We start from the raw sequence: 12,812 nt of genomic DNA, 5'->3' as shown, positions 1-12,812 counted from the left end.
CTGGTGACATAAGTACATCCCTTCAGCTATATTCCAGGTTGTACAAAATGTTGCTGAAGCTAGCAGAACAGGTATATTGCCATTTCCGAAGGAAAACACTAATATGAACAAATGCAAGGCAGATCTAAAATGGCCTTCGAATCCTGTTTTAAAGGGGTTGTGTAAAAGAATGTATTTTATAAGAACATAAGAAATAGGAGCAGGAGTAGGCCATTCGGACCCTTGAGCCTGCTCCGCCATTCAATAAGATCATGGCTGATCTTCTACCTCATCTCCACTTTCCTGCACTATTCCTATATCCCTTGATTCCCTTAATATCCAAAAATCTATTGATCTCTGTCTTGAATATACTCAACGACTGAGCCTCCACAGCCCTCTGGGGTAGAGAATTCCAAAGATTCACCACCCTCCGAGTGAAGAAATTTCTCATCATCTCAGTTCTAAATGGCTGACCCCTTATTCTGAGTCTGTGACCCCTGGTTCTAGACTCCCCAGCCAGGGGAAACATCCTCCCTGCATCTAACCTGTCAAGCCTGATGTGCCTCAATGAATCCGAGACTCAACGTTAACGGAGCAAAGCAAGGCTTTTATTAACTCAGAAAGTAATACACAGTGGAGAAGTGTCTCTCATCCAGAGATCTGCTGTACTGCCTGTGAGACACGCTGGGGCCTGCTTAAGTAGGGGCCAGGTATGGGCAGAGCCCTACACACAATACAATACAGGTAAGGAAATGAAACTGAAACTAAACTCCCCTGCTTGTCACAGTCACAGGCACAATCAAACACAGAGAATACAGAGTGCCTGATGAATGGCATATTTCATCACAAAGCCCTGTAAGAATTTTGTATGTTTCAATGAGATCACCTCTCATTCTTCTAAACTCCTGAGAATATAGGCCTAGTCAACTCAATATCTCCTCATAGGACAATCCCCCCATCCCAGGAATCAATCTGGTGAATCTTTGTTGCACTCCCTCTATGGCAAGTATATCCATCCTTAGGTAAGGAGACCAAAACTGTACACAATACTCCAGGTGTTGTCTCACCAGGGTCCTATATAATTGCAGTAAGACATCTTGGCCTAGAAATTCGGTTGAGGCGCCAAGTTCGCTTGGGCGCTGATTTTTGCGCAGCGTTCGGAGTAATACCGATCATCAGAAATTCAGTTTCAGCGCCCCTAGAGGGAGACGGGGCGAGGCTCGAGGCGCTCCGCGTCCCTCTTAGGGCGTTGAAACTGAATATCGCAGCACAACGTGCCGCAGCGCCACACGCTGCGGCACGGCGTGCTGCGGTACTGCAGGCCTTCCTCCCTCCCATTGTTAAGGGGGAGGGGCCTGCAACAGCGCGATCCCCGATCGCGAGTGCCGGCAAAAGAGCCCGGCACCGAGGAGAAGTGCCGGGCTCTTGGGAAACAGCCGGCAATGCTGTGGGGGGGGCAGGATCAGGAGGCCGGGGACGGAGGTGCTGGCAGGCGGCCGCCGAAAAAAGCGGCCGCACCGCACCTCCACCTTAACTTGCGCCACTGCCGGCACAGCAAGGCCCCGTGAACCGGGCGCGGGTAGCGAACGGCGCTACAGCGGCGTTCGCTACCAAATATCGCGATTGGGGCGCTAATGGGGTGCTGCGCACACCGATGACATCATCAGTGGCGGCGCAGCGCAACAGGCTAACGCCACCATTAGCGCCCCCGCTGAATATCGCGGGAGTTGCTGCCAGTGGCGCTACAGCCACTGACTGCCCTCTTTAGGCACTAACAGGTGGCGCTACATACCCAATTTCTCCCCCCTTTACTCTTATACTCAAATCCTCTTGTAATAAAGGTCAACATACCATTTGCTTTCTTAATTGCTTGCTGTACCTGCATGTTAACTTTCAGTGATTCGAGTACATGACACCCAGGTCTCTCTGAACACCAACATTTCCCAATCTCTCACCATTTAAACAATACTCTGCTTTTCTATTTTTCCTACCAAAGTGGATAACTTCACATTTCTCCACATTATATTCCATTTGCCACTCACTTAGCCTGTCTATATCCCCTTGAAGCATCTTTGCATCCTCCTCACAACTTACATTCCCACCTAGCTTTGTATCATCAGCAAACTTGGATATATTACATTTGGTACCCTCATCTAATATTGATATAGACTGTGAATAGCTGATTCACTGATCCTTGTGGGGTTTTTGTGCCTTAAAGAAATGTATATTTGTTGTAAATTATGTATTAATTCTTTAAATGCTAGCCATTGCTTGTCTACCATCATACCTTTTAATGTAGTTTCCCAATCTACCTTAGGTAACTCGCCCCTCATACCTACGTAGTTTGCTTTGTTTAGATCTGCTCTGCTGTAGAGCCTTGACATTTCTCTTGCTGCTTTTAAATCGTCCCACCCCCCCTGCACTTCTGTCTACTGGGGTACATTCACTTGAGGGATGGTGGTGTTGAACAATGGATTGCATTCATCCTACAATAATTTAGTTCACAGTAAAAGTATTGGTTGACAGTAGTGCTGGGCTTTGCTGCACTATCTTAGCAATCCTAGTCTCATATTAGTGGTTGTTCCTCTACTAGGCGACTTTAAAGTTCTCCACCTCTGCTCTAGGTAACAAAATGAGTAGTATAGTTTGAGGTAATTATACACTCGTACTTACATTCTCCAATGATAAAGCTGAGCAGCCTAGCAATCTTCAACCATCCGACATTTGCAACAGACCACATCGGTCTGTTTGAACCCAGGTTATGACCATGGCTAGGAATGTAACTTTTTGGCTTAGAAATTTGTCTCGGGGCTGTGGCGCAAAATGGGCGGTATCTGATCAGTCGCCCGTTATATGCAGCGCCTCATATTCAGTTCCATTGATGGGCGTATAATTGGCGGCCGATCTGATGCCACCTACTTTGCACCACTGCCCGAGACGAATTTCTAGGCCTTGATATTTTCTAAAATAAAAATTAAATTAAAGATTTTTCATTTGCCTTTTGAGGTGTTGACTCACACAAACTATCAAAAGATTATTACAATTTTTGGAATGCTTTGCTTAAATCCAAGCATTATTATGATTACAGTACTCCAGTAATGGAAATAAGCCTACCTCTTGATCTTTGTCTGCCAACTGGGGAAAAAGATTTACTTGGATATTCTATCATGACAGGCATAGATTTATATGGGTATATTTACCTTACTATGCAAAATTTTGAGCAGTTTATGGCTAGAGATTTTAGGTTAAGTTTCGGTTAAAAGAAAAATTTAAATACAAATTTTAAATATTTCTCTTCTCTGTTGATCAATCCAGATTACGTACTATTCCCCCAGCTGAAGGGGAGGTATGTAACCTGGCAGCCTCGTTCTAACCCACTGTCAATATTGCTTTCAATGAGGTGAGCAATAATGACCCATGGTGAACCACCCTACAATTTTTCTTGCTTCCCTGGGGAAAAGCATTTGACGGAAGTTCTGTGCAAAACCACATTCTACCATTCTATGGTATAGCATGGTATCAATGCACCATACCAATGTGGTTCCTTGAGAAGTGATGTTCTACAATTCTACCTAATGCAAATTGAGCTTAAGGTAAACAGACCCTGCTGTTGACCTAAGACAAAAGAAAATCAGCTGAACACTTTATCTCAGCAGATCTGAAGCGTGCAAATGACCATGACTGATGGAATTGTTCACGTGGTGGATACCCGAGACCCAACATACGCACATGTGATGGGACTCTGATTGGACCAGTTTGAAATTAAATGTATGCATTGAATGTTTATCTTCCCTAGCAGCATAGCAGATGCAGCACTTTGCAAAACTGAAAAAAGCAAAATCATTCACAATGTTTTACAAAAAAATTAAATGTGTTTAAATTTTACACCACTGTTCGGTTTATTTTTGTGGCTTCTCAAAATAGTATCAAGAAGACTGTTTAGAAAGAGTACAGAACATATTACACTGAGTGAAAGTCCTCCTTGTACAATGATTCATTAGCCATTTCTTTTATCTATTCCATGACCTTCTAAAGCTTCCATTGTTATTGGGAAATGGTGGTGTGAGATGGACCCCTGTGTAGAGGGAGAGGAGTGCAAGACATTACCAGATAATTCAGGATGGATGTGCGCTTCTGGCAATAGAGTTAAGACCACAAAGGTAAGAATCTGAGACTATCAATTTAGATCACATAGAAATATCTCGGAATTTTATAGTCAAACAAAAAACTTTAAACAATTGAATTAAAAACTTGAATAATTGAAGATGCATGTATTTTTCCAATGAAGACAGGTCATTTGGCTGTGTGATTTCTTCTTTAAAACTTTTAAAGTTGAGTGAAACTTTTGTCTCTCAAAGTCTCTACTTTTCTTCTTTTTAGCTTTTTCCATTACAGCCCTCTGCCATCACATATCCTTTTTCAGCATTGGGAGCAGTGGGAGACACCAGTCACAGAAAACTGGTTGGGTGTGGTGGGTGAATAAAAATAGTTCACTGATTGATATTGGGAATGGATAACCATAGGATTCCATATATTCCACCATTAGAAAGGGATTTCATCTTCTTAATTCCTACTGCCCCCAACACAGTCATGCATACCTCATGTGATATGCATATATGTTATATAGAATTGCCCTTTTAATTAAGTCGAGCTAATTGACATCTATCATCATTTCTGAGATATGAAATAATGTCACTATTTTCTAATCTAGGTCGATTCGGGAGGCATGCTCACAGGAAAAAAATAGATTTTTAACACTTTATTTGGTGCATTTTTAGCATTTTGGAGTAGACATAATGATGAATAATGTGGTAACCAAGTATTAGAAAAATAATATACTGGTTTCTTGACACGAGTTTCAAGTTGTTCTTATGCCTGAATTGGCCCCCCAATTCTTTTTTCCACTTGAATCTAATTTCCTTTATTTTGGTAAGTTGCTCACCTCATTCCTTTCCTCTTTCTATTAACTATTCCTGTTCATTTTCTGATATGTCTGGCTTACTATTTGCTTAGCAGCCCCTGTTTGTGTGTCTCCTCCATAAGGCTACCACTTTCAATGCCCTAGTAAACAACCTTCACTTCTTCATTGCCAAGCTGTGTTCTTTTCTTTCTGATCCATTTCTTTTAACTATCATGGCACAATCTGCTTTGAGAGAATCCACAAACAGAATCGTTAGCCCCAATTTTAACTAAGGGTGGACATCGAGGGTGCGGGGGCTGAAGTGGAGCATGAGGCCCAGGAGATTTTAATTCGAGGGCCTCATTTGCATGCTCCGACTGACTCCCACCAGGAATGATGTAATTGCCAGCGGGCAGCAGCCAAATTCATGGGGGCCGCCCATGAAACTGGACCTCGGCAAGGTAAATAGGGAATTGGAAGGGGGGGAGGGGATTCAGAAAGTCTGTGATGGAGGGAGGTAGGGAAAGCCTGGGGAAGGGGAGGCCCAAGGTATTTTTGTGGGGCCAGGAGGAGCAGGAATGTTCTTCCCAGCCCACAACGAACCTTTAAAAATTAGGGAAAAAATCTCACTTGCCTGGGACTCCAGTGGCCAGGATGCTGGCTGCCACCAGCTTTTGCTGGCAGGTTCGAGACTGTGAAGGCCTTAGTCGGGCCCACAGTTAAAATGGCATGTGCGCCCAATGATATGACCAGGATGTGACTTTGCCATTGAAATTAAACCCTTCCGGAGCAAGTGTAAAATGGTAGGGGGCGGGAACGCCATAGGAACACAGTGCAAGCCCGCCGCCACCTTACCTCCTGCCATCTTAAATCACGCCATCTTAACCCCTGCTCCATGCACCATTCCTACCAGACGTGCTGGGTTGAATCGACCCTGTTGTGTCGTGCAAACTGCTCTGAGAAATCCACACTAAAGATGTGGAGCAGTGTTCCTCACAACTCAGCTGCCAACTCCCTTGCTCTAGTGGCAATAGATTCAAATGGACAGGAGACATCAGATTAGATGAGTTGAGCAGGAGGCTGCACCAGCCTCCACTTATGTTTCTTGTGTTACTTTACTTCTGTTTTTTCTCTTTCTTTTCACTGCTCTGTTTTTCCTCCCCTTATAACACCTGTTTTGCTGTTTTTCTCCTATATGTCTATGCAACACTGTTTCTGTATATGCTGCAGTGTGTGCTGTTACACGGTGAGATGCAGGAGTATGGAAGGAGCAGGTCGCTGAATCCTACATTTCTCTAGAACAGAGGGGTTTGCATTTCCCCTAAGCACATCTTTTTCTCTGATGTATTTGTTGCCAAACGCAACTTTCATTTTACTGTTCATCCTACGTGGATTGTAATTAGTTGTCCTCAAGCGGAGGGTATTTCCTCATAAAGGTTAAGCACAAAGAGCATGAGATGATTGGGAGGGAGCATGATTGACACCGACTGCAACCAATCAGACCCTAGCAGCACTGCAGCGCTACTATTCAGCAAAGTTAAAAATAAAGAAGCATAAATTCTGGCTCCTGTCCTCGCCCCCACCTGGACAGACCTGTACCAAAAAGTGGAGTGGGCCCCACAGTTTGAGAACCAGTAATACATGTATAGTGAAATCACAGATACTGTATGAGCAAGAATTCTATTATCACACTGATGCTAATAGACATCTGTAGTGTGCAGTGTGCAATTTTTAAAAAACCTCTCCATCAACACATCATGTATTAAATATAATCAGATAAATATGTAAATTGTCATTTACATACAATTCCTCCATCCCCCCCACACACAAAAATCAAATATCAAGTTCTTCAAATGGCACAAATGCACTGCCATTGTGGAGAAATTTGCCCTAAAATTTGATAATGGAGGGAAGGGGATTATCAACTGCGCTAGATCACTATTAGGGTGGTTGTAGTCGAATCATTTGGTTAAAGTCCATGCAGCACCAAACATGAACTAGAATGGTAGCAGCAGTGTGCACCCTGCATTACTGTTCTATGATACACTGCACACTTTGTACATTGCCACAAATGGATAGAATAGAATTTAATTCATCTTGAGTGGTGCATGAAAATAATTGCCCCCATTTATTGAGAATAATCATCATGAAATAATGATGGCATAAATGGGAAAGCTGATTTCTGATTGAGTTTTTCTGAGTGAAATATTACAACAGTAAGGGAATAGTGAAACTCAAAATCCAGGCACCCACACTTCCCTATTGTCAAATTTATGAAAAATCTCTGATGGTAATTATGTACCACTGAAGGGGTATAACCGAGGAATCTGGAGTAGATTTATAAACCAATTTCTAGATCCTTCTTTTGAGGGAGGGGAGATTATTATTGACAAATTAAATTTTATAATGGAATTGAATCTAAAGCATGATAGCTTTACAGTATGTTTTTTTGGATCAATTCGTCTGTCATGGTTCCTTTATCCTAAAAACATTTTGATAATTAGGAACATAGGAACAGGAGTAGGCTATTCAGCCCCTCGGGCCTGTTCTGCCATTCAATTAGATCATGGCTGATCTGTACCTCAATTCCATTTACCCGCCATAGCTCCATATCCTTTGATACCCTTACCTAACAAAAATAATACTCTAAATCTAAATACTCAAATTAGTTTTGAGTATTTAGATTTTGAATGCTATGATTCATCAGAATTTATAAGGCTTTTTATTTGAAATATCAGTGTAGGCCCATACTGAAATCTCTTAGAAAATTCAGCATTGAAGCTGAATTTTGCTACATCCAGCAGTGCGCTATCAGGATAACCATCTCACTATATAGTGTATACAAGCATAGAATTTACTATATTTTTATGTGGTATTTATATTTTAGTGTTAGATACTGTCATTTAATTATAAAGTATGTCCTAGAACATTGACTAGCAGAATGACAAAGGCTTGCAAAAAAAAAAATCACAAGTTGGTTTTAACATGACGGAAATTTGGGCAAAGTTGCTAGAAAAATGCAAACTTTGAAAATCAGGCCAATATCTCATACAATATCCTAGAAACCAATCAGAAACTGTATAGCACAGGTTCCAGCCTTTCTCATTTAATCATTTAATGCTTCATGACTGCTTCTGTAATAAAAAACAGTATATACTCGAAAATCACAGCAGGTCCATCTGCATCTAAAAAAATACTTTAATGTTTCAGGTAGAGATTGTTCATCATACAAAGGTTCTCCACATGAAATGTTAACCTATCTTTTTTCAGATGCTGACAGGTCTGTTTTCTACTGTAAACATTTCCTGTGTTTTTTTTAAGGATTTCCAGCTTTGTCTTTTTTCTTTCTGCTATGTCTCTTTTGTGAGATGTGACTGAGGGCATCTAGTATTTGATAGAAGGTCATTCAAATGTCCACCCCCATAGATTCCCATCTACACACCTTCGTGTCCTTTTCGCTGAAACACTTAGAAGCGAATGTATCAAGCAATTGCAAGAATGTAATAGGAAGGTTATGCTGGGATTTCAGAATCTTAGAGCGTCACTCATAATAATTCAATGAGTGGTTTAAAGAATGTCAGTTTTTGCTCAGGTCATATTCTTTGAAATATCCCCGTGGACATTGCGACTCAAAAGTCACAAACCTATTGATGTATTGAACTTAACCAGGATCATGTTTAATCTCTCTTATGAATCCTGAAAGATCAACTGGTAAGAGATGAGGTATACTGTCACTTACTAGAGTCAGGAAGACCACATCTATATTTACAAGTAACAAAGGAACACTCTGTTCCAACCTAGTGTCTAATGACTGTCATGCATTTTACATTTCAGTTGATTGCAAAGGACCACTTTATGGAAAGAGTTGAGGAACTGTAACCCAGTGTGAGATGAGGTGGTTGGAGTGATTGGCATCATCACAGAAATTAGTTTACCTATCATGATTTCATCTAATAGTAAACCGTGTTCCAATGGGGACTAAGGTACTGTAGGGTGAACAGACTATATATTTTGTAAACAATTGCAAGTACTATTGTATGTGATTCAATTATTCGGGGAAAAAATACATTTGTAAAAAATGAAAGTACATATTTTCCTAGTTGGTTACCAAAGATGAAATTAATCTATTACCATTTTATAAATATTCATATGTTTGCTCGCAATAACGTATGAAATTTCACTCTCAAATATACTGTAGTTACACTGCACATTTCAACAATTATTAAAGTATAAAGTGTCGCGGGTACATTTTATAACCTGCTTCTGGTATTTAAAGGAAGCACAGCAGAGAAAACCAATTTTTGAGCAACATGCTGGGTAATTGGTATGCATTAAATATCTTGTATTACTTATGGTTGCTGCATTTAATTATTGAACTCCAGATGCCAGAATGCTCAGCAGAATTTTTCTTTTCGAACAACTGCTGGGTATCAGGTTAAATGAGTTGTCCTTTATATTGGATATACAAATTACTAATTAGGGTTTGAAGAATTAGCGATGATAAACTACTCTGCAGATTTAAAGGATGCAAAATAACATTGGAAACTTTAATGCAACATTGCCATTTCCAAGCATTTGTTTTAAGTATTTTACAAGTATGATCTCAAACAATTCTCCACAGCATCTGTGACAGTTTGTGCTAAACATTAATCATTGTAAAATATATTTCATGTTTTATGTAGTCAGAGTCTTCACCTATTCTTGCTTTCTTGTACTCTTTATTAAAATGGGTATGTCACAAGGCAGGCACATTAAACTAATGAAGGGAAATGAATGTTAATTTTAAGGTTTATACAGTTTATGCAGTTAACATCTTATATTCCACATTATAGGATTTTCATATATCAATAAATCTGTTTTATTTTTAATATAAAGTTCAACAGAGGCATAATAACATTTTAACTTGATATAGCATGCCTGTGTCTGTCACACTTCAAGCGGTAGATCACACTTGATATACAATGTATGTGTCACTCTTACATTTAGTTGGCTTAAATTTCATTTTCACAAAACTGCAACAAAGCACAACTGATAGGGGATATAGCAACATACTAAATTAGACTCACCACATGAAAACACCATTGGAGATTGGCTAACATTACCAAAATTAAACCATTCATTGAGAAAGAAGGTGTCAGCTTTGCACATAGTAAAGAAACTCACTTTACTAACTGTGCACATCCTGCCTATTATTTAGTATTGAGAACTCAATTTGATATTTTTGCATTGCTGCTCAGCCTATTGGTATGTGTTATTGGCATACATGCATTTTTCCCTTTGCAAGCAGTTTTTTAAGAAATGGGAACTAGTTTCTGCAAATGTACTTAGATGCTGGGAGTAGGACATCTTAACAGTTTTGGAGTAGGCAGTTTTAGAAATGGTAAAACATTTCACGTATTTTAGTGCTTTTGTAATGACTCCAGTGAGATTAATCATCCAGTATTATAAGGTCAAAAATTAGTTTGTATCTATAAAATGACTTCCATCCCTAAAGCAAGAATCTTAAAAATCAGCCTTTTAGCCAAGAGAATAATTTGGAATAAAGATTATACAAAGGGAATGATGCCCCAGATTTGCTGGCACTGGTCGTGGCCATTTCACTGCAGTGCTGCAGTCTGGGTGGGTTTGAAACTATATTGACATGTCATTTAAATATTTATATAGTGCCTCACTGCATCGTGGTTTAAAGAATGCAAAGTAATTTTTTACTGAAGCAGAGAATGGCCAATTCTGCATGTAAACTAATGGAATATGTCATTTGTGGAAACTTTAAACAGAAAATCCAAGACTCTCCATATATATATATATATATATATATATATACATATTAGAAAAATGAATAGAAGAAGGAAAGAAAAAAAAATCAGTTCTTCATTTTAGGTGCAATGTGGATTGATAGTGATCTATACAGAAATATAATTTCTTATTCACAAAAGCAAAGATATTAATAACACGTGTGCACCAACAGCCAGTTCCTCTGTTTAATGTTAGATATGGCGTCTGTGGCTTTCTTCCATAGGAACCTCAATATATGTCTGAAAAAATAGGAATATTAATTCCATATATTGGTGTTCATACATCAGATGTCACATCAGAAATGTTTCTTGACATAAGGCATGTCCACCCTAATATTTTATTTCATAAAGACCATTTAGAGGCTTGGGATAAAAAGATATGCAACAGCATTCACTTACACATCTACAGATAAGAAAAGATTAGTAGAAAAACGAAACAGTGACAAAACACATTGAGGTTCTCCAAATGATATTAGCAGCCTGCCTTTTCTCATTAGCTCTGTTATTTTTGTAGAAAGCTAATAGTTCTGATGTTGTCAGACTTATCTTCTACCCATATGTTGTTATGGGTGAGATGAATATAAAACATGGTAGATTAACATGAAAGACAATCTCTGGGTTCCACATCATAATTAATTTTCAGTCTGCAGCTTGAACTACCGTGACATCATCATCCAGCAACAAAAGGTCACTATGCTAATGATTCCTCTAAATATACTTAATGGTGCTATGAAGTAGGTGGTAAGCATCACTTTAAGACCTTGTTTTACTATGTAGATAAAATGTTGAAACTAGATCAGTGCTGGGAATGAATATTTTGTGTACTACTTATAAGTTGTCTGAAGTTTGGTTGTTTTCTTTCATTGTGCCTGCTGAGTGTTTCTGTTGTATACTCAATTCAGTACATTTCTAAAGTAAACTGTAATTTCTACAAACTGCAAAGAGCTTCAGCCAAAATTGACTGCTCTGTAGAACTCCTTTTACTCAGTTCAATCCCTTGGAGGGTTTTCACAGCCGTCAAAATGATCTTCTGACCAGAACTAATTCTGATCAGATGTTTGCCTAGATTTCCAACTTTAGACTTTATTTTGAATGACAATTTGTGAGAGCTGATTACTGCCAAGCATCCTCATTAATGCTCAGATTAGAGCCATTGCTGACAAGACTTGTCAGTTCCGTGCTGTTCCTCACTTGCCACTAGGAGGAAATACTGTAATTAGGGAAATGTTACCACATTTCTATCACAAACCCTTGGGTGTCATATTAATTAGTGTGTCTGTGTCTCTATATCTGCGTGTGTATCTACGTACATGTGTGTAGGAAAAGCAGGGTACATTGGGCCAGAACTTCGGGTCGCCACGGGTGAGTACGCACTGGGTACTCGCGTGTAGGCCCAACGAAAGTGCCGGTTTCGTGCATACACTGCGCATGCGCAGGAAACCAGAACTTCCGTTCCCTTAAAGGAAGGGGTTCACAGGTCGAACGCGTGCGCCGGAGAGGCAACGTGTACGCCTGGAACTTCCATTTTTTTTGCAGGTTTCTCCGGGAGGGTAAGTCTCCAGGAGCTACGCTTGTAAAAGCAGTTGCAAAGCCCGCTTTTAACAAGGTAAGTGGTGAATTAAGTTAAATTAAAACATTTTTTCCACAGGATTATTATTTTTAAATACTTTAAAGAAAGGTAACTTTATTTTTAGCCGTTAGAAACTGTAATTAATTTTTTCAAAAATTTAAATTATTGTTTAAAATAGTTATTTTATGTAATTTATAGTTATTTTAAAAATGTGATTTTTAAAAATTTATTTGAAGTTTTAGTGATGTTTTGGGGCTGATTCCCTGCTACCATTGGCTCTCCATGGCCCACGTGATCCCAGGGGATGCTTCGAACTAACTGCACCCCTGGGATACGCAAGCACTGCGCGCCGGCAGTTGGAGGAGGCCTAGGATCGGAATCCCACGCGGGCCCACAGCACAACGGCCGGCGCGCTAGGTAAGTGCAGATCGGAGGCTTGCACCCGCGGGAAGCCTCCGACCCAAATTTCTGGGCCATCGATATAATTAATACTCATCTACAAGACTTCTTACTATTCAGACAACATCTTTATCTGCCAATAAGATTGATGTGGTTCAATTGAACTAAT

At 39.8% G+C, this 12,812-nt stretch overlaps 1 protein-coding gene across 1 annotated transcript in view; it reads left to right on the top strand.

Moving 5' to 3' along the window:
* The window catches only part of LOC147111029 (chemokine-like protein TAFA-1), a 542,636-nt gene that overhangs the window by 496,873 nt on the left and 32,951 nt on the right, over positions 1–12,812 (top strand). Inside the window, exons 3-4 of the mRNA XM_086001473.1 lie at positions 4,015–4,139; positions 8,714–8,862. Coding sequence (XP_085857599.1) covers positions 4,015–4,139; positions 8,714–8,758 — 170 coding nt within the window. The 3' untranslated portion in view covers positions 8,759–8,862. The remainder of the gene's footprint in view (positions 1–4,014; positions 4,140–8,713; positions 8,863–12,812) is intronic.

The sequence above is a fragment of the Somniosus microcephalus genome, chromosome 11 (assembly GCF_052327205.1).
Source record: "Somniosus microcephalus isolate GS21.2 chromosome 11, FLI_Smic_1.0, whole genome shotgun sequence".
NCBI lineage: Eukaryota > Metazoa > Chordata > Chondrichthyes > Squaliformes > Somniosidae > Somniosus > Somniosus microcephalus.
The sequence above is the reverse complement of the archived record's forward strand: the minus strand, read 5'-3'. Positions and strand labels throughout refer to the sequence as shown.